General features: G+C 35.1%; 1 protein-coding gene across 2 annotated transcripts; it reads right to left on the bottom strand.

Annotated features, from left to right (window-relative positions):
- Window positions 1–817: 817 nt before the first annotated feature.
- On the bottom strand, window positions 818–21278 carry LOC120280305 (nuclear pore complex protein NUP205). Of its 2 annotated transcripts, XM_039287090.1 has the most exons (45): window positions 20771–21278; window positions 20596–20691; window positions 20044–20118; window positions 19843–19947; window positions 19627–19737; window positions 19219–19378; window positions 18337–18425; window positions 18044–18166; window positions 17713–17934; window positions 17315–17404; window positions 16552–16713; window positions 15947–16063; window positions 15663–15869; window positions 14478–14579; window positions 14261–14404; window positions 13558–13688; window positions 13327–13446; window positions 13010–13130; window positions 12729–12926; window positions 12533–12651; window positions 12254–12404; window positions 12070–12182; window positions 11914–11995; window positions 11739–11825; window positions 11563–11640; window positions 10631–10831; window positions 10312–10404; window positions 10123–10236; window positions 9842–10009; window positions 9680–9735; window positions 9530–9602; window positions 9256–9446; window positions 9028–9157; window positions 8838–8915; window positions 8290–8454; window positions 7146–7316; window positions 6946–7068; window positions 4651–4794; window positions 4412–4534; window positions 4219–4314; window positions 2973–3110; window positions 2548–2648; window positions 2053–2172; window positions 1839–1920; window positions 818–1114 (listed from the first exon to the last, which is right to left on the bottom strand). In XM_039287090.1, the coding sequence occupies exons 1-45, from the start codon at window positions 20909–20911 to the stop codon at window positions 1031–1033; spliced, it is 5595 nt and encodes a 1864-aa protein (XP_039143024.1). In that variant the 5' UTR covers window positions 20912–21278; the 3' UTR covers window positions 818–1030. The 2 variants fall into 2 exon arrangements, 1 of the variants encoding a protein (XP_039143024.1); XR_005542305.1 differs by lacking the exons at window positions 818–1114; window positions 1839–1920; window positions 2053–2172; ... (2 more) ...; window positions 4219–4314; window positions 4412–4534 and having other exon boundaries at window positions 4659–4794; window positions 6946–7079.
- Window positions 21279–21319: the final 41 nt, after the last annotated feature.

Below are 21319 nucleotides of genomic sequence, written 5' to 3'. Positions count from 1 at the left end.
GGAAAACTTCAACTTTTTTGAATGAAGATTTTCAAATATAACCCCAGAAAATTATAATTTACATAATTCTCATTTTTTTTTTGAAATAAAAATAAAACAGTTACAGGGGTTTAATTCTAATTTTGTATTAAGTTTTAGGTAATTTTTAAAGGCTATATTACAGAGAAAAAAACTAGCTTTTTGAATGAAAAAAATTTCATTTATAACCCCAAAAGATGTAGAAATTATAAATACTTAAAAAAAAAATTCTTAAAGACTAGTTGCAATTTTATAAATTTAAGCAATTTTCAAATACTTTAGTAAAAAAAAAAAACACTTCAATTTTTTTGAATAGAGACTTTCCATATATAATTCTGAAAAAATTATAAATTATAAAAAACTTACAATTTTTCATGACAAAAATAAATCTATTAAATCTCCTATAAAACTTAAATATAATTTTGTGATTGAGATTTTATCCATTTTTTAAAAATAATATAATAAGGTAAAGGGAGAACAAGCTGACTTTTTCTTAAAGTAAAATTCTCATTTATAACTCTATAACCAGTAGAAATTATAAATACATGTTCTTTCCAAAACAAAATTATAAGGACTTAAACGTAATTTTCTTAACTACCATTTTTTACCCGGGAGAAAAAATGGCATAAGAAAAAAACTTGAAGCAACAGCTAGCGGCCATAGATGTATACTGTGAAATAAGGAGCCGAGGGCTTGAGGAGTCCAGTCCAGCTCATTCAAACTAACTTACGAACCAATAAAGGCACTGTCCTTAAATTTGTTTGTTACTTTAATATTTACCCCTGTAGAAACGCAAATATACTGAAGAACTGAATTATATAGGATAAATCGAATTAAGTCAAAATTTTTAAATTAATCACTGCTTGCGCATTGTAAGCTACCGGGACAAATGTCCAAAATATTCCAACTAGGACACAATGGGTCATATAGAGAAATACATATACAATGTTTCTTCTTGTAACTTCTGGCGCGTCAATTTAAGGCATCACACAAAAAAGCTTTTATGTTTTATCTAAGGTGCCATATTCCTGATTGACACTTCTTTCAGCACAGCCACCGCTCTGTGCAACAGATTCAACCCATGTCCCATTTTGTCCTGTGCAAGAGAGTGCATAACAAATAACAAAGTATTCAGCCCCTACTTCCACAATATATATATATATATATATATATATATATACATATATAATATCCCATAATTCCTCGCCCGAAGCAATGCAATATGCATGACTCACATTCACAAGCATATATTCAACAGTAAAATAAGAAAATGCGGATTTTCTATAACATTTATGCTAAAACAGAATAAAATAAGAAAACTATAAATAATATAAAAGTCCTCGTAGACTTTCCAATTGAACAAAAGAAATCCCCCACATTTCTTTTTTCAAAAATTTTCCTGTTAGCATCAAGAACTCATAATAATAGAGCTCAGGAAAAACTATTTTATCCATGCCTCCAGAAACTACTCAGCCTTTATTACTCTAGGGTCAACTTTTATTTTTCTATGTATAAACACAAGAAGCAAGCATTTTCAAATTGTTTATTTTTTTTTTATTATGTTTCTCCCACAGCTGTTTACATTTCTTTAACTTGGGGTTCATGAGTGTTCAACCCAACTGTCTAAGATTTTATTTCTGTCCCAGCAGGTTCAACCACTCAAATACACAACACTTCCTTAAAAAATGGCACTATAAAAATAAAAAGATCAGGCAGAATTTTAAAAAATATAGTTTGTCTTCAAGTTAGAAATTTTGTAAGCCTCCAAACTTCAGATACATGTTAGAGATGGGATTACTTAGGTTTAGCAAATTCCATACCTCCCTTAATTGTTCCAGCCTCTCTAATATTGGCAGTAATCTCCCGCACAACAAGGACAGATCTTCATTAGCACCAGTTTTGCTGTCATTTGCATCATCACCAACACAATGGTCAGAAGAAATGGAAGGACACAAGGAAAACTTGTATAACACTGGGATATAATACTTTATAAAAATATAAAATATGAACAAATAAAAAGAAAAGAGACTATACTTATCCTGCAAATGAATAAGGAGGATATTAAGAACAAGTTCTGCAAGCTGAAGCAATAGCATAATTAGTTGATTACTGTTCCCAGCAATTTGGCATATTTCTACCATTGCAATGTACCTCCTGCAACATGAAATCTTAACATAAGTGCAGTTACCAAAATTTACATAAATTTAGAGCCTGGGACTAGAAATCTTTAGTTACTTGTGAAATTAGCATTCCAGGCATCTTGTTTCCTTTTCCTTTTTCTTTGCCTTCTTTTTTTCAATAATTTTTCCCGAAGCCATCCTAGACATCTTAAGTTACTTGTAAAATTAGCATTCCAGGCATCTTGTTTTTTTTTCTTTTTCTTTGCCTTCTTTTAAAAAATAATTTTTCCCAAAGCCATCCTAGACATCTTGTTTGCTCACATAAACTTCCTACCGCAAAACATTAGGAGACAAATTTAAATGCTCATTTAGATTGTCAAAGCAAACAAACATGAAAGTAAACCCCAACCTTTTTCGAATGTTGTCAGATGGAGTGATACAATCTTGTCTCATGCATATACTGATGATTTCGTCAACTTCCTGCCTTGACAGTTCATTGATATTTTGAATCTAGGACAAAACAAATAATAGATAAATACAATAGGATATAGAAAAACCAGTAGAGATAAGCTGCATAACCATAGAAATTTTATGTTAAGAATTTTCTCAAATACCACATAAAAATAATGATCAGCCATTCCCATGTATATATCAAAAATTTTACTAAATTAACAAATTCTATATTTCTTTGCGAAAAATTTAACTAATTAAATTTACTGTTACGTTGCACCAGATCTGGGTCTGTTTGGCATAATTATGGGCTACTACCATAGATCTCACAACCACAGCTTGAAATTTCAGAAAAATGGCAAAGTTACTTTTAATCCTTCTTACCTTATTAAGCAACATAAATCTCTCTTCCCCAGCTTTTTCCAGAGCAACATTCACTGAATTAAGAAGGCTGGTAAGTAAGAATAATGTCGGTTGCTGCTGACTTCCAGATACACCAAGTTCACCAGAACTTTCCATAATCTGCTTTAAAAAAAGTGTTGATGAGAAAAAAAAACCAAAACATGTAGAAGAATAACGGCGCTCAGGCATTAAATACATGATTATATTTAAATTATGAGAATGCCAACCATCAAATAAATTTTAGTTAAGGAGGTGAAATAAATCAATAATGGTATCGTGTATTGAACAGAGGAAAAGGCTTCCGTAATGGTTGGACGATGGTAAAAAGTCATAGCAAAACCTGTAGCCACTTGTACTAAAAAGCAAGTGTGATCCCTCCTAGACAATAAAAGGAGAAATAAGAACTCATAGAAATAAAGTATACAAGGGACTAAAAATGGCGTCAATAAGCAATGAAACGTAATATAATTAAATTGTCACTCCAGAACCCCATCCAATTCTCTTATACATGATTATAAAACTTAAATAGAACATAAAGAAGATAACTAAATGCAAAAGGTTCAACAAAATTGTTTGGAATACCCCTGGTATTTCCCTGCAATTATTATGGCAAATGGCACACGCAGAAAGGCCCAAGTATTGTGCTTCTTAATAAGAAAATTTTGCAATAAAGAATGGGCTAAAGCCACTGGCAACCCCTAATGCTTAGTCCATTGTTTTGACCCCTCAACGAAAAGAAATGTGCATTTTGACCAATATATTACACAAATATGTTCATTTTAGCACCTCCACCCATAGTGAACTCAAGCAAATTAGCCACATATCCGATCACATCAGCTGAAACATTACACAGAGAGACCAAAATGAACAAATTTATAAAATCCAAGCGCTAAAACAAAAATTTCTTTTCTTACTTTAGGAGCCAAAACAAACAATAGCCCAAAATCAAATGACTTGCTAGAGAGAGAACATGGAAGAACAAGTTCTTGGAGAACAGATACAACACCCACTTTTAAGTGCTCACATAGCCGCAATATACAATAATCTTGACAAAGAAAGGGAACCCCGAACTATACTACAAACAACGCATGTTGTTTCAACAATTATATCGTATTCCTTGCAGGTATCTAGAATTCTAGATAAATCAATATTTGTTAATAAAATCCTTAGTAGTATGCAAATGCATTGTTAAAAGAAAATCTTTCAGACTGTAGCAGTTTTAACTGACCTGCAACCTCAGGCCCTTTTTTGTGATCAAAAAGTAAAGGTAAGAGCTCAAGCTAAAGCAAAGCTGAAAGATGATCAATTCAGAGCTCTTCCGGTTCTGCTGATATTGAAATGGATTACTAAGTATAGAAACATTCACACAGTGAAAATTCATTTCTTTAAGCAAAAGCTCCAAAAATAAATATGATTCATACCTCTCGGGACTCTGATGGTTGGACTAACCAGGACGCCTCAAAATCTAGACAAAAGAGAAACTTCATCATACCAAATAGCTCTTGAACAAAGCCATACTCATCATTTTCTTCATATGGCCAAACCTACAAACAGTAAGCATTCAGTATGAAGAAGTAAAACCATACAGCTGAAACCATACAGCTGTCTATAAACAAAACCATAATAAGCATTGTACTACACAGACTGCTATTTCAGATACCTTGCAGAGTATAGAAACCACAAGACTGACGCATTCCAAATGTTTTGTATCAGATCTTGATAAATCCTCTCTTATAATTTGATCAAAGAGTGACTGGTGTCTCTTGACAAAATCAATAATATCACGAACGATTTTATTCTTAACCTACAAGAAACATAAGATATGAATTGAAAACCCTCAATACAGAGATTGATAGCATAAGATAAATACAAACACCAGAAATCTGAACTTTGAAGTACTTGATAATGAAACAATAAACCACTAAATTTTAAAAGACATTCTCAATTGTGTCTCATCGGAACTCAAGAAATTAACGAGTTTTTCTTTACAACATTTGCAATTGAAGGGAAAAGGGTCAGAAACATTCTTGTGACCGTTTAACACAGCGACTTGATTTTTTTATGACAACAAATGGTTCTATTAGCTTGTCGTTCTTGTTATATTAGTATCCTTTTGATTCTCTCATTGGAAGGAATTAGGTGACAATTCAGAAATTTTGCAAGCCCAATTTGGGGTGGAAACAAAACAGGCAATTCACGACCTAACCAGGTTCAGCTCAATCATCTAATAAACAAGCCAAGTGAAACTTAATTTTGTAGTTTAAACTACAAATTAGAGCCAAGCTCAATGATAGCTTGGCCCATTCAAGCTCAGCTCAAAATAATTCAGTATAGTGCATATCATAAACTAAATGAAATTGCATACTATTCATTTTACTATAAATACATTAGAAGTCAGCTGCGGTGGCTAACACTTGCCAATGTAATGAAAAGATGCTGGGTTCAAATCCCACTGGCAAGTCAAATTCGAGCTGGCTGACTCAAGCTCTTCTCATTCTAGCCATACCAGAGAGCTAGGCAACAATTAATTCAAGCAAAGCTTGAGCTCATTCAAGCTTGGCTCATCAACAAAGCACAATGACGGGAATGGTTTGGAGGGAGGTTGGTTTAAAGCTGGGCATAAATATTTCATTCTTGAATGGTTTTACTGCAGGTTTATGGCTCACAGATTATAATTTTAATTTGTACACCAAATCTATCATTGCTGCTACAGCATGGTTCATTTGGAAACAAAGATGTGATGTTATTTTCAGAAAAAGCTGTGCCTAGCTATTCTTCCATAGTACATAAAGCTTTTGCCCAGGTTGCTGAATTCTCCAGGTCTAATGCGCAACAATTTGGAAGGCGTCTTCTGCTTAACAACTTTTCCAATGCAGACGGGCCTTTCCTTTTCTACTCCATAACTGGAAGCCATGATTCTGAGGTCTGCGGGGTTGGGTTTTTTGTTACTAATGCTAACTTTCAAGTTTCCATTGCAGGATGTGGCCCTTTTGTTGCTAGTTCTTGTACCGTAACTGGACTAAACGCTCTTCATGTCTCCATCCGGGCTGTGCTCACTCATCATTCTTCCCTTCACCACATTTTCACTACCTTGCCTAGTGTTTTCTAAATTCTTCATAGCAATCAAGATCACAGGGACTGGAGAGTGAACCGGTGGACTCAAATCGTTCGTAACTCGATCAACTTCGCGGGTGCTCCTCGAATTCATCACATTCCTATGGATTGGCTTCGTCCAGCCTCTAGTCTGGCGGTTCATGGTCGGGTTCTGCATGTTATTACTCCTTTTCACCATGGCAAGGACCTTCCTCGTTGGGTCATGCGATGCTTCCAGCTTGCTGGCTTTTCTTTTTAATTGTTTTTTCTTTAGTTTGTTTTTCTGTTTCTTTGCTTGTATTTCCATTATGTATTTCTTGTTCTGTTTTTCTTGCCTTTTGGGCATTGGTTTGTATTCTAAGACTCTGTAAACTTTCTTTTGTTATTAATAAAATAGGGAGCTCATTCCCCCCAAAAAAAAATGACGGGAATGGTAAATTAAGAAAAACACTTCCAGTTTGTAATTGGTCTAAAACCACTAAACGATTTTACCAATGAACCTCATTAAGAAATAATGTCTAGCCAGAGTAGAAATTGCTCTTATAGGACATTTATACATTATACTGAGACAAGTGAAGAGACAAAGAGAGAGAGAGGAAGCATTGGTTGTCTTTTCAAATATTCCAAAATCTTTTAAAAAAAAAAAGTCGGTTTATCTTGGTGTCAGAATTTTGCAGATGCTTTCAAATGAATAATAAGACCCTAGCTAAACACACAAAGTGCAGAAATGAGAAATGGTATGTGAGAGATTGGTTGTAGTTTTCGGCAACCACAAGAGAAGAAAAATTAGCAATAACTTAAAAACATGCAACAGGGCAGAACTAAGAGAAAGTGGAATTACAATGTAAAAATAGAAGAATACCTCTAATAAATCAGATGAATCCACCAATGATGTTAAGCTTGAGACCACTCTCAATATTGGAGCCACAAGCAACTGCTGCTTGTCAATTCCGATTGGATCTCTCCCAACTTGATTGCCACCTCGCTTGAAAGTCCCTAATGAAATGAGTGCAAAAGGCCACATACCAAATCAAACAGTGAAATCGGAAAGATAGATATTACCTTTATTTGCATGTCAACAGCCCTGCATGATGCCAGATGTTCTAATACACCCATTGATAGCAGAATCTGAGCACCAACTTTTCCATACTTGTGGCTTATTCTTAACATCAATCCTAGCTCAGCTTCTAAAGTGCTCAATCTCTGGAATGATTGTACAGAACACCAGCCATCCTGGATGAATATGGAAAATGAGGTAGATATACCAAAAACTTCCAACAGATTTTACAAATCACGTGATGCAAAACACAAAAGAACAGTAAAGAACAGTAGACCACAGAAAGACATAAAACCATTCAAGAGACGCACCAAGCTGATGAGCCAGAGCTCTGAAATCAGGATAAATAAACATGGACTAAAACACAAACAGCCTTCGATATGATTGATAAAAAAAAAATAATAAATTTAAAAAAAAACATGAAAATCATCTTTCTCAAAACTTGGTATCTACTAAAAACCCCAAAACAACTGATTTTCCAGGAATGACAAGGTCAGTTCCAAGTAGCAGCAAAGCAGCACTTAGAGCATGCATAAAAGTAGATATGTTTATGCTGATGTAGCTAAACAAGCAAACACTAATGATTGAAAATTTAGAGCATAAATATTATTCATGCATTTCATCCAAGCTTAGCTATATCAGGGGGAAAAAAGGATATAATGTACAGGGCCCATTAACGATTGAAAAATTGTAGTAAAGGATATTCATGCATTTCATCCAAGCTTAACTATATCAGGAAAAAAAAAAGGATATAATGTACAGGGATCATTAATGATTGAAAATTATAGTCAAGGAAATTATGAGAAATGGTGCCACAGCTGTCATTAGATTTCAGATAAAAAAAATCTGATCTTCCAAACAGAAAAAAGATAGACAAAACAGGTGGTAGTCTTTTCAATGCAAAGAAGAGCCTTCCTAGGATAACTCAGGCTTAACAACCCATCATGAGCATAACATGATCTAACAGAATTCTATAAGAATAAAAGTACCATTCTCTTTGATTGAAGATAATCAAAATAGAGAACGAATTCATTAGCAATAAGAAAGCTCAGAATGCACAACATCATCTTTATATGAGCGTTATATTATTGCTACACTAAAAAAGTGAGAACGAGTTCAGAAAAAATGAAGCTTCAACAGAAGACAAACCTTACGAGAAAAATTACAGATATCTATTAAGCACGATCTGAGAATTCCTCTACTCTGAAGCTGGCTCAGGAAGAACTTATCTTGATCAATACTGACAAATGCATCTAAAACATAAAATGATATTGCCCGTCCAACTTCACAGCCTTGCAATGCATCCTTTGTCACCTAAAGGTTCATAAAGGGGCAGAGATTAAAATATCAACATGCAACCACGTTTTCCACTATTATATTCTCCTAAAATCATCAAATTTCAAAGAATTCAATGTGTTATAAAATAGAAACTGGAAAACCTTAATATGCAAACTTATAAAACTCATATGAACAACCATTAGACTGAACATTTCCAATTGAACTTAAAGCAGTTGAGGCAATTTAAAGAACCATCATAATTGATGCTAACTCGTCAGAATTACTTCAAGTACTCATCAAAACCACTATATTTAGATTAAGAATTTAAGAACCGAAAATTAAAGAAAATAACACTTCAATGGAAGAAGTAAGAAGACTATATCCAAGTTCAAGATAATAAAGAATGACGAGAAACCAACCACATCAAATAGCATGTGAGCCTCTTTCCTCAACAACGAAAAATTTGCCCTTGACAGTTCAGCATGTTCTCTATCAATCTGTGAATTTGAGACGAGGAAAACAATTCTCAAAGGAAAAAAAAAACTTGTAGAAACATATACCCAGCTTCCCATGAGCTATTCTTTACAAAATAGAAAGTGAGATAAGAACCTTGCGAAGACTCAAGTCATCATCTCCATCTTGTTCTTCATGAATCATGAAGTGCAATATTGATGCAGGCACATCTGGATCAAGAATGCTACGGCAATACTGAAAATAATTTAAAAGTAATGCATATTGGCTGCACGAAAAAAATACTCCAATTTTAGAACGCCTTAAAACTAAATCCAGAGAATGCATGTGTGAGCTTATAAATTATTAAAGAGTAGATTACTATACCGCCTTCGTAGTACTTCAGATGATTCATTCCTTAGAACACACATTATAAGCTTAAATAATATAGAATGGCAAGCTCCATTTGATAGCTGCTTCGCTAATAAAATATCTAGGCATGTCACATTGTCAGAATCCAGGCCTCCTGGGCATAAAAATCTTTCATCTTGCAGCTTAGCCATGCATGTGAGTCCCGCCTTAAAGAAGTCCAGATGGAAAGCAAGTATTTTTAAACATGTTACAATGTGTAAAAAGTAAAAAATAACAAATTGATACTTACATGGCTGAATATCAAGGCCATTTTCAAAGAACAATCAGGCGAAGCTGCAGCACTAAGCGATGCATCTAGCAACCTGCCAGGCTTTCCTATTATGAGCGTTGATTTTATTAAAAAGGCTTATATCAAATGAAAGCAAAATTTTTCACTCACTCAAACAATATTTGAGAACGATTTTCAAGAAGTGACATTCTTCTAGATATGGAGATCTGAGACATCAAAGAAGCATCTCAATCAAACCAGCTTGTGTCCTGGAAATTCAATCTGCAGATAAAATAAACAATACACACATATAATTAGGAAAAGGCTACCTACCTCCACAATCTGAGTCCAACCAGTTAGCATATGAAGTTGGGCTGCTTGTTCTTCAAGATTCTTGTTGTATCTCCACCCCCATCTCAACAACTGCTGGATGGATTCTCTTAATTCACCCTTCTCAACCTCATTAAAGGAGACCAGTTGCGGATTGAGAACATTACAGATCTGAATAAACCATAGAAATAAACAAGTGGGTATCAGTACATGTGTATATATATATTATCTATGCAATCAGAAGATATAACAATATTACATAATGAAAACAAATAACATAAAACCTGCCAAAGTTTTTCATGGAAAGCATCCAGGTCAATCAGTCGGTCACCACGCTCAGAATAATAATAGATACCACCAATGTCGGATGTTGCTGGATTTTTAAGTAGATCTTCCACCTTGGAGAAAGAGACTGAACATTAGCAAAAGAGCTTGAAAAAACACAATCAAACCACTTGGAATAACAAATTTACCTGGGGTTCATATTTAAACTTCAACATCGGCTGAGGAAACTTTAACGTAACATCAGGAGATTTAAATTGGACAACCTCAAGCAATTCAAGCACCTGAAGGGAAAAATAATAATAATAATGAGAAAGCAGATCCATGTCAAGAGAACATCCCTGCTTGTAAAAGATGACAGAATCAAAAGAGAAAAGAAAACACTTGCAACTCATGCTAAAATAAGTAAATTAGGAGCAAACCCTAATTCAAAGAATGGAAAAGAAATAAAGAAACCTAAAAATAGAAAATGTCATTATCAACACAAACTCAGAAAGAAGACAAGAATACCTTGCATTTATTCATAGTTCTCGCCCCAACATAACCAGCATCAGATTCAAAGAATTGAGACACATTTGAATCTCCAGAAATACCAATATTGCACTGAGCAAAAAGATGAGAAAGAATGGCTATGCATGTTCCCTGATGGGTGGTTGTTGCCACATCACCTAAGTGCAATTCCAACGCTATAAGTTTTAGCAACCACGCCCTCTGCACAATGGTAGAGGAGCAAAAACATTTAGGTAATGAATCACCCAATGACACTTTGAGTTCAAAGACAAACTGTTAATGCAACAAAAAGAAATAAATTGCCAAAATTATTCATTTATGAGTGCATGAACTGTGTGAAATATGACAGATTGGCTCCATAAACTCTTCAATAATCCCTCAAATCTATTACCATCACACGTTAGAGTATAACTTGATGCTATGACTGCCTACTTCAAATTTTCAAATTATAAAAAATTAAAAAAAAAAATCAAGAGCTTTATCCACCAGCACAACAGTTACCGCCAAGTGTATCATTGCATCGGACGGATCAACACCAAATGTGTCATTACACAACTTCAAGCAGATAAAGTTCACATATTTCAAGGCAAAGATATCACCATTTTTCACATATATATGTGTCTCTGGGTTTATATGTATATAGAGAGAGCAAAATAACATACAGCTAATGCTAGCTATCAAAATATATATGCATACTGAAAACATGATGCACAGCAAAGAGCAAAGAAAACGATTTCTGAGATAATCAGACAGAGATACACCTTATTTATGCAAGAAAAAGAAACAATAATAGAGCAACTGCTTGTATGATTATAATAACGACAGTGACCAGTGGGATTAAGAAAAATCGGTTATATAATTAAGGAGTCACGAAGGAGAACCATCATGTACAACAAATCATTGTAACAAAATTCAAACTGGTCTTTGCAAACCTGATGCAGAGTACTGATACGAAGAGCCTGATTGTTAGTCCTTTTAGGCAGTGGAGCAACTCCAATTGTCTCCAAGTGCTGAAGTACAGATATAAATGGGACCACAACGCATCAGAATAAGACATTGGTAGGAGATGACACCAAAATAATACCTAGAAAAGGAAATGAGGATGCACCTCTGAAAAAAATTGGTACTTCTTTGTACTCAAAAGATCCATTATAGGAACAGAGGTCAATGGTTCCAAACATAATTCGTAAAGAAGCTGCATGCGACAAAAATAAAACTGATCATTATCATCATTCCTAACCAAACTCAGACCACAGTACTGAAGCTTATGATACTCTGCTAACCTGGAAACTAAACTCATATAGTAAGGCATTTATATCTGGTTTCGATAGCCTTTCCAAATTATCAAGGATAACCTTCAAGCAACTGCAGAAAATATTGAGAAGAGATCATCCAATAGTGACAAGTATAAAAATCCTCAACATTTGAACTAGAATAACCTGTAATGAACTTTTGGTTGCAACACAGTCCTTTCTACCGGACCATTTACTTCAAATTTGAGCAGCAAATGTGTAATATTTGGTGCAGGACGACTAATATTATCAATCAAGAGCTGAAAAGCAAACAGAATGCAAGTAAATATTAAAGAATATATTAAGAGAGAAAATTTACTATTTGGATAACCTGCAATATTAGAACACCAGGATCCTCTTTTGTATTCTCTATGACCTGGCACTCCTCAAAACGTAACTCAAGACATGAGGCAAAATCTGCAATAAGGACATTTGCTGCATTTGATTTCAGTAACAACTGCACAAGTCCAGCAATTCTAGAACTGCAACAAAAGAAATCTCATGTAAGAATGACTTCCTTCACAGGAGCAGATTGACTTTTATACTAGCAAACAATCATACTAATCATTTGAATGCCCTGAACAGTGATCACAAGAAATTTGTAAAATACCTAAGGATATTTGTGATTCTTATTGAACACAGCTGGATTTGTGGTAGAAAACTGTATCTCACATACTCCAACAGTGCAACAATTTGGTTCGGGTCTTGAGATAGGATAACATCCAATGGCTGGCAATATTCAAAAGGAGGATGACTAAAAACACAGAATAAGAACTAGAAAACAAATAATTGCTGATGATAAGAACCTGGTACAATGGGCGCCATGAATCAGCAAGAAATAAGTCCCTCTCCAATACCAAAAGTATAATTTCCAAAGATAGTAGAACAGCTTTTTCTAAATGCTGCCCGTATGTTTGACTAGTCCGGTCATTGATGATCGCATTCACCCCCAGTTGAAGGATGCTCATAATGTTCATGAACACAATTTTACCACTCATAAAATCCTGTAAAAGTATTTATGAAGCGACATGCATCATCAGGAAGGAAGCACCAGTCTACAATGATAGAAAACAGATTAAGCGCTTACTTTCATCAGTTCAACTACAGGAAGTTGGATGTCAGATGAAGCATGAACTGCAGAACCCAATTGGGATAGACCAACAGAGTTACCAATGTCTTCCTCATTGATATCATAGATGCTCAGAACCCTACAGATGCAGCAGCATTAGTTGAAGATTCATATTCTACTATTCTATAGAACTCAGACCTAAAAGTCTCACAAAGCATACGAGATGTATTGATGTGATGTGGGCATGGCATGTGATGTATGTATCTGACCTTTACTGAGCAAGGAAATAACACAAAATACTATTTTTTCTAAACTAATACAAAGGAAAAGCTCACATCTTGAAGTGCTGGAGGCAAGAGATAACTAATTGCCACTTCTCGCATGGATCTGCATATGCTCTCTGAGGAAAAGGCCCAAATACATGATCATAGACAAACCTAAAGATCCCCAAAAACCTGCCAGAAGTTGAAGACAAAGTAACAAGAAACTTAGATGGTAATCTCAACAAAATCAGCAAGATAAGTGAAAAAAATAATGAAATAAAAAAAAGGCTAGGTCATTATTACCTACGACCTCTATCGCTCACATCCCTTTCTTCAGCAATAAGAGCATTTAACAAATTGAGAAAGGATATAGTAGATGGATATCTTTCCTTCCTTGCTTCAACTTCATTTAATTCAAATCTCATGTCATAAACCTATGACATAAGCAAACTTTTATTATAAGTAGATGCAAGGAATATTGATAAACATTAATAAAAATAAATAATAAATAAAGCCATTGAAGATTGTCTGATATACAGGCCACAGCTATGCCATCAGTATAAACTAAAATAATAATCAAATTCAATAATTAATACTTTGTATAGTAATTAAATCTGGTTCTCTAAGGAAAACTCTAAAGCAGTCAACCAGCTTTTTTGTTCCAGTTCACTCCCAAAAAATATCAACTCACCAGCAGATAGCACTGCAAGGCCTAAAGATAATAAAACAAATAGAACCAGTACCTGTTTTTGATATCAACGCATCATTTGCCACATATAAAGTTAGATATAAACAGATTCCAAGATTAGAAAGAAAAACAAACAGTGGATTAACCATTAGTGGTACATAAGTAAAATGATAGAAACGGCCATCGCAAAAATCTATTTGCAATTATTTACATGTTTGCTTGGAAGCACGATCTTGCACAGCTTCTTCCATCAAGAGTTACAATACATTATCAACCTAGAAGAACAATGCATCACAGCATGTAAACCGTACCTCATACCTGTGAAGATATAAGTTGGGCACCATTCCCAAGAGAAGGGCCAATAACCACTGGTAAATCATATTGTTCAAGATAGCTCCAGATTGCATCTTTAAGTACAGGAGACACTCGGATGAAAGTAGCAATAGCATTTCGTAGTGCACCCTGAAAATTAACTGTCATATGCACTTTGCACAACCTAAATAATTAGCAGTCATCCCTACACTTAACAACTAACCTTCAAATATGGAGGCACATTTTCATAACCAAGAAGCTTGAATAGAGGTTCAATATCCGGAAACCACTTCTTCCTTTCAATAGGATTTCCGTTTTCTACAACCTACAAATCAAATCTCCATGTTCAAATTAGTCACCAAAATGTAACAAAATCAAGCATAAATTCATACAAAAAACAGAATACACTATTAGTTGCAACAGCAAATTATACAAGCCAGGCAGACCCATGAAACTTGCAATCATGCAAATTCAGAACTTACAATCAAGAGAAGTGTGGGAATTTGGAAAAGGGCACAGATGTAAGTCAAGTTATAACAAAAGCTGGTCGAGCCAAGATGAGTTTGATATGAAAGCAATTAAAGAACAACCTGCTATACAGGAACTAGAAGGAACCAAAGCTTATGAAACAAATATAAGCAGAGATGGTTCAAGAATGTTAACAAGAAAAGAGCCAAAGCTTATGAAACAATATTTCATATTGTTTGTGGACTGTTCTAGGGTTATGTAACCAGCTGATCCAATGATCTAAGAAATAATTGAATCTTCCATAATTCAACAGAACTTGGCCATTATTTTATTCATACCATCTGTATCAAAGAGAAAGAGTAAATTCATTCTTCACATGTACGCGTAGATAAGGTTAAGAAACAAAACACAAATAGCTTCAGAATGCAGGGCAAGCAGGATTGGAGAATTGAGCTGCTAGTCAAGAGGCTCTTGTGAAGCAAATCCTTTCTGATTGACTCATGCAAGTAAAACAATTGAAGCATGTTTTCTAAGTTAGAGATGGGTATCAAACAATTATCACAAACCTTATGATTTTAATGGTATCACATGAGTGTAGCAAGTGACATACATAAAATACATAACTGAATAAAATATGCTTGGCATATAATGCTAGAAATCCTGAGTAGAATTCCTCACAGGTGACTGCAGCATATTTCTCTCGGTCATTCACTATTTTTTCCTAATGTTTATAACATAAGAATTGCAGACATTTCCTTTCCTATTAGAGAGCAAGAATGATATTGGATATCAACATAATATATCATATGAAAAAAATCATTAGAAAAATTATATATAGGGTATGTACAAGCAAGAAACTTAGCATGGAAGCATAATGTAATACAACACCATAAAGAAAGAAAAAGTTGCATTTCCACATGAAACAAGTATGACCACAAACCTTTTGAAGAACATTCAAGTAGGCAACAAGTGCTTGTGCATCTCCCTCCTGAAAATCAGGCAACAAGCTTCCAGAAGCTTGGAGCGACAGCTTGAATCTCTCCTCATAGATAGATAAACACTCAAACAAGGTACTCCAGCCAACAGTGCGGAACATTTTACTCTGAAGCAACTCGAAAACTTTCGAAGCACCTTCCTCGTTAGAAGCCTGAAAGAACTAATATAATCAACAAGCAAGTTGACAACAAAAATCATATCTAAAGCATGATTAAGCTTTTCACTTACCAATGTACCAAGCATCCTCAGGAAAGCCACAAGAGTTTGTATGCTAGTATGATCCTCTCCGGCAAACTTGATAAATGCCCACAAATCTTCATTGCCGGACAATAGTTCAGGTTCTTTCTATTGTTTGTTGCAGAAGAAGAAGCTCTCAGAATACAATTAAAGGAATATGTGAATTAAATATAATACAAGTTAAGTACAATGCAAATTGTAGCCATAGGCCCATAGCATAGTCAGGCTACTCCGGGCAATCCACCATTTGGGAAATTCAAGATAATACAAGTATACTAGTTGCAAACTTTCAATTTAATCGATAAATTATGATAAAACCATGGGATGCAAATGCTATGCAATGCAAAAAAGAAAAAGATAAACTCACTGCCCTAGCAATAACCGACCATTATGGTTGTTAAATTATCCACTGTTACAACAAGGTACAAGTGATGCATATAGCACTCAATGAACAACCTAAAAAGTAGACTATCAAGTCAAAGATTTCATTTTTACCCTCATAAAAGTTCAACAATGATTCTCCAAGTGTCCCAGATTAATAATAGTACTAGATGAGAAAAAAATAAAACTGGAAAGAGAGAAGAGAATAAACTGACCTGATAAATTTCACTAACAAGTTCCAAAAGAGAAACAAAAGGCTGATTATTCATCTGAGCATGCTGCTGTGAACCAAAACCATTGTCATCCCTGAAGTCATCTGGTCCCACCAAGATGTATGGGCTAAGGACATTCATAGCTTTCTCTTTCATTTCTTTCACCTATTGAGAAAATGGTTCAAGTAAATGAAATCATCATTAAGAAAAAATACCTATACCAATTTCAACATGAATCCCTAGCTTGTCAACCAGGGTATGATGGATTTGCTGGAATTTAAACAGTAGATGAAGATTTTTTTCCCTATGTCTATCACAAGAAGTTGGTTGATTATCAGTGTCAATCACTGTGCAACATTGAAAACAATTAGCAACAAAGGCAACCTACAAGGTCAATAATGACCAACCAGTGCAAATTGATTGTACAAAGAATATGAAGGAGAAGGTTGGTGCTTGGTGAGACATTACATGAGGCAGAAACTGAATGATATTCTAGATAAAATAGACTAAGGATGAACCAATCAATTATAGGAGAAACTTGATTGCACCTTGGTAATCCTGAAACTAAAGAAGAACCAAGTTTCAAAATGTTCAATTGACCACCTTTTCAAAAGTTGAAGACATACACTACTGCATTTTATTCTAAAATATTCATTCCATAAAAGCTCAATAATAAAATATTTTGCCACGTAGCCCATTTGGTTCCTATTGACACTGACATGCTATATAGAAGAACCACAGCATAAGTAACATGGTGCAAATTGACCTTGTCTTTGGTAATTGGGTGAGAAAGAAAGCACATCATCAGCTTATGCAAGTACCCATTATACATGTACGACATATCCTCATCCTCATTCTGCATCACATAATATGAAATAAAGTTACAGGACGAAGAGATGCATGAATGAAGTAGCATTAGCTGATAAAGAACAACAGTTAATTTTATACCAAATAGAGCTCCATCAAAAGCAGAACAAAAAGTGAGTGCAGGAAAATATTCACTTGACACCAGAAGGATAAGGTAAATAAAGAAGAACGTCAAGAGAAAGACAACAACCAAAAGTGTTGATATGAACAAAAAAAAACTACAATAAACATAACAAGATCATAGTGAAACATCCCCGTTTATGCAGTGGCATAAACTTTCACAGTCAACAGATAGACCTGGTAAGCAGCAGTCCAAAGAATTCTGGTGAGTAAAAATTGAAAAACATTGTTGGAGCAGGCAAGTTCAAGGCATGAATAGATATTTGCCAACTCCCCTGAGGAAGAAGTGCTCTCCTTTACAAAACCACAATCTTGAGTCAATATAAGATGCACAGTCCATGCAAGTCTTATAACATCAACAAACCCCTCCACGTTTGGATTAGTCCCAGTAGCCATAACCTAAATAAAGTAATCATAGTCACAATAGAAAGCGGAAAAGTGAATTCATGTCAACAACATAAAAGTAATAAAACAGAGAACTAAAACGAAATGAATCCACCAAACATACTATTTCGTGGAATTCATGTCTGAAGGAAGCATCGTTAGACAGTACAGAAGCTTTATCAGTGACCACACTCAAAGCGTCCGATGTAAAGGCGATAACAAGAGTAAATACAAGGCTGAATATTATCTGCGAAAAAGTAGAATACCAGAAATTTGAATCATGTATGAAGATAAGACTTAATGGCAAGAGTTACTTATCGGCCTGTATAAATACATTACCCAAAGACAAGTATGACTACTGTATCAGGAAGCATATAAGATAAACTGTAAGTCTGTAAATTAAAGGAATGCTCAAACCTGAAACTGCATTACTGTGTCACCACCATTATTAAGTTCAGCTGCACAATCCTTCAGAATTGCGAAAACATCTTTTACATCTTTTGAGCCTGCAAATATATATTGGCACCAAAATTATGCCGGCATGCATGATCATGTATACAAGGCCCCAGAAATTGGGTATTATGAAGCATAAATTTAAGGCAGTAGGTCTCAGCCTGGAAATCTGATCCATCAAACCAAGCTACTGTCTAAAGACAGCTTCCCGTACCAAGATCTAAAAGCCATTGGACAAAAACATTTTGAATCAAACACTGTGACATGTCTTAAAAAAGCATGGATATCAAAATCTTAACAGCTAGATCTAAGGAGATCGTGAGTATCTTGAACTCATGATCTTCTACCCAAAAAGGAAAAAGTGAAAAAGGGAAACCACAAAGTCTGTTTTAGCAACACGCCTAACTTAGGCTGTATTAAGTTATTTATATTACTTTAACAAAAATGAAATAGTGGTTACAGTATCAATCTGGTGCAGGAACTAGAAACCAATACCCAATAAACAATTAAAAGGTGAATGTGTGTGCTTTTGCGATAAATGGGGCATCCACTGTGCAGTTCACATGATAAGTTACTTCTAAATGACATATGCAACCTTAAACAAAGAAGTGGTAGCATTCGTTCATTTACGCCTGCTGAACATAAGCTAGAACTCTATTTGCAAGAATACAAGCATATAGAACCAAAGAATATAAAAACAGGAAGAATGTATCATCCTGGACAACAATCTCAAATTTTAAAAAAAATAAATAAATAACAGTTTCCCCATCTTGGAGAGCGTGCACAAATATGATAGTTGGCCAAAAGAATATCATATGTGAAAATTCAATGAGAAGTGCTACTTACCGATCCGGGTAATAAGTACAGATAGAACGAGGCAATGACTGAGAGTTAATCTTTCACGGGAAACAACATCTTGACGATGGACAATAGCCCCTCTGAAATCAAGCATATAGCGTTCACAATTTGGGCCACCCCAACCGGAGGGTTCTTCCCTATTAAGTTCCTAAATCAAAGAGAAGTGATTTAGAAACTCAAAATTAAGGTCCTACTAAAATAAAGGCCCATGGCATCCATCACAATATGTTCTGCAAAATGACAGACATCTATGGAACAAAAGGCTTAATTGCTCCACGAGTGAGAGTTACATTGAATCCAACAAAAAGTGCTATAATTGTTAGTGCCTCAAGGCCTCATGACGGAAACAACCAAATGTGAAGATAAACCACAAAAGTTCATTGGAAAAGCTCCTACCTTTATGAGAAGAAGTAGGCGCTGTCTAAGTCCAGAATTAAATAGTTCCTCAAGGTACTTCTGAACATCTGACAAAAGATCAGTCTCTAGACCCTGGTCCAGAACAACCGCCTGTAAACAAGATTCGAGTAACAAAAACTTCAGTCATATTAAAACCCTTGGGAATAAGACCTATAAAGAAATGATTTGGTGATCACACAAGATCAGGCATATTACCCGTAGGAGAGTGTAAAGAGAGGTTATCAAATCTCTTCTCTCAGCATACCATAGTCCAGCAGCAAGCCGAAAAATCTCCAAAGGTTCTCGGCCCAAGAGAACCCACTATGAAACAGCAAACACATTAACGAGATGAAAACACAATCTCCCAAAACCACTGATTTCACCCCCAAAAATAAAAAAAGAGATAAAGAAACATACCTCTTTATTAGCAGAAACAAGCAACTGAACGCATTCGACTTCATTGAGATTGAGTTCATCACTCAGCTTCAGAGCCTTAAAATCAAAAAGTCACCACATAAACGCAATTATATAGAAATCATGAGGTAAAAAATATTAGGTTTAATGGGATGAATTCGGAAAAATTAATGGGATAAATTCAAGAAGACATGCAATCAACATAAAAGAGAAAATTTTCACCCAAAAAAAGGAACAAGAATCTTACCACCTGAATGTCCATGTCATCAAAATTCTCCAAGTTTAATGTGATTCAACAAAACATACAGTCCAATTAAAAGGCAATCTCATTACAAAAAACCAGAATCTTACCATCCGAATGTCCATGTCATCAAAATTCAAGATGTAATTGTCAACAAAATACTATCAGAGGTCAAAATTCAAGAACATTAAAGGGATGAATTCCAGAAGACATAAAATTAACTTTAAAAAAAAAAAAGAAAGAAAGAAATTTTCACCCAAAAAAAAAATTTAATAATAATAATAATAATAATAATAAAGGAACAAGAATTTTACTATCTGAACATCCATGTTGTCAAGAGAAATAGGAGGAGAATCCGGAAGCCTGACTTCCATGGACTGAACCTGAGCACGATCAGATGCCTTCGGGCCCTGCAGCAAAATCATAAATTACAATAGAAAGAATAAAGGAAATGCAAGAAAAAGGAAACAAGAAGAAAGAGACGACAACCGGATAGACAAGGAGGTTCTGGAGCATTGGGAGGGAGGAACGGACGGCGTGCAAGAGCTCGATCCGCTGCGCTGGGCTCGGAGGTGAGGGGCCTAGAAGGGCCGCTTCGATGATAGCGAGGAACTGCTGCGGCGAAACCATCGAGCTCTCTCCTTGGGGCTCTGAGTAACCCTAGCGCCAGAGCTGGAATGAATGAAGCGGAGAGGAGAATACTAAACCCTAGAGAAGAAGGCGGGGTTTTCTTTTTCTTGAATCTATGGAAATGGAGTGAAGAAAGTACAGGAAGGAGCTTAACAACGCTTATATATAGGGCCTCGCGGACTGCGTGGGCTGTAATAACTATACGATCCAACGTCCTTTAGTAATGGGCCGCGATACAATTCGATAGTAAGCAACAGCCCAAATGTATAATTTATATTAAGGATTCATTCCACGATCCAACAACGGCTTGTGATAATCAAGCAACGGTCACGGCCCATCTCCATCGTGTGTATATATATATATAATTTTTAAATTTTGAATTTGATACTTTACTGTACTAAATATAAT

The sequence above is a fragment of the Dioscorea cayenensis genome, chromosome 17, assembly GCF_009730915.1.
Source record: "Dioscorea cayenensis subsp. rotundata cultivar TDr96_F1 chromosome 17, TDr96_F1_v2_PseudoChromosome.rev07_lg8_w22 25.fasta, whole genome shotgun sequence".
NCBI classification, from domain to species: Eukaryota; Viridiplantae; Streptophyta; class Magnoliopsida; order Dioscoreales; family Dioscoreaceae; genus Dioscorea; species Dioscorea cayenensis.
This window is presented reverse-complemented; position numbering and strand designations above follow the sequence as displayed.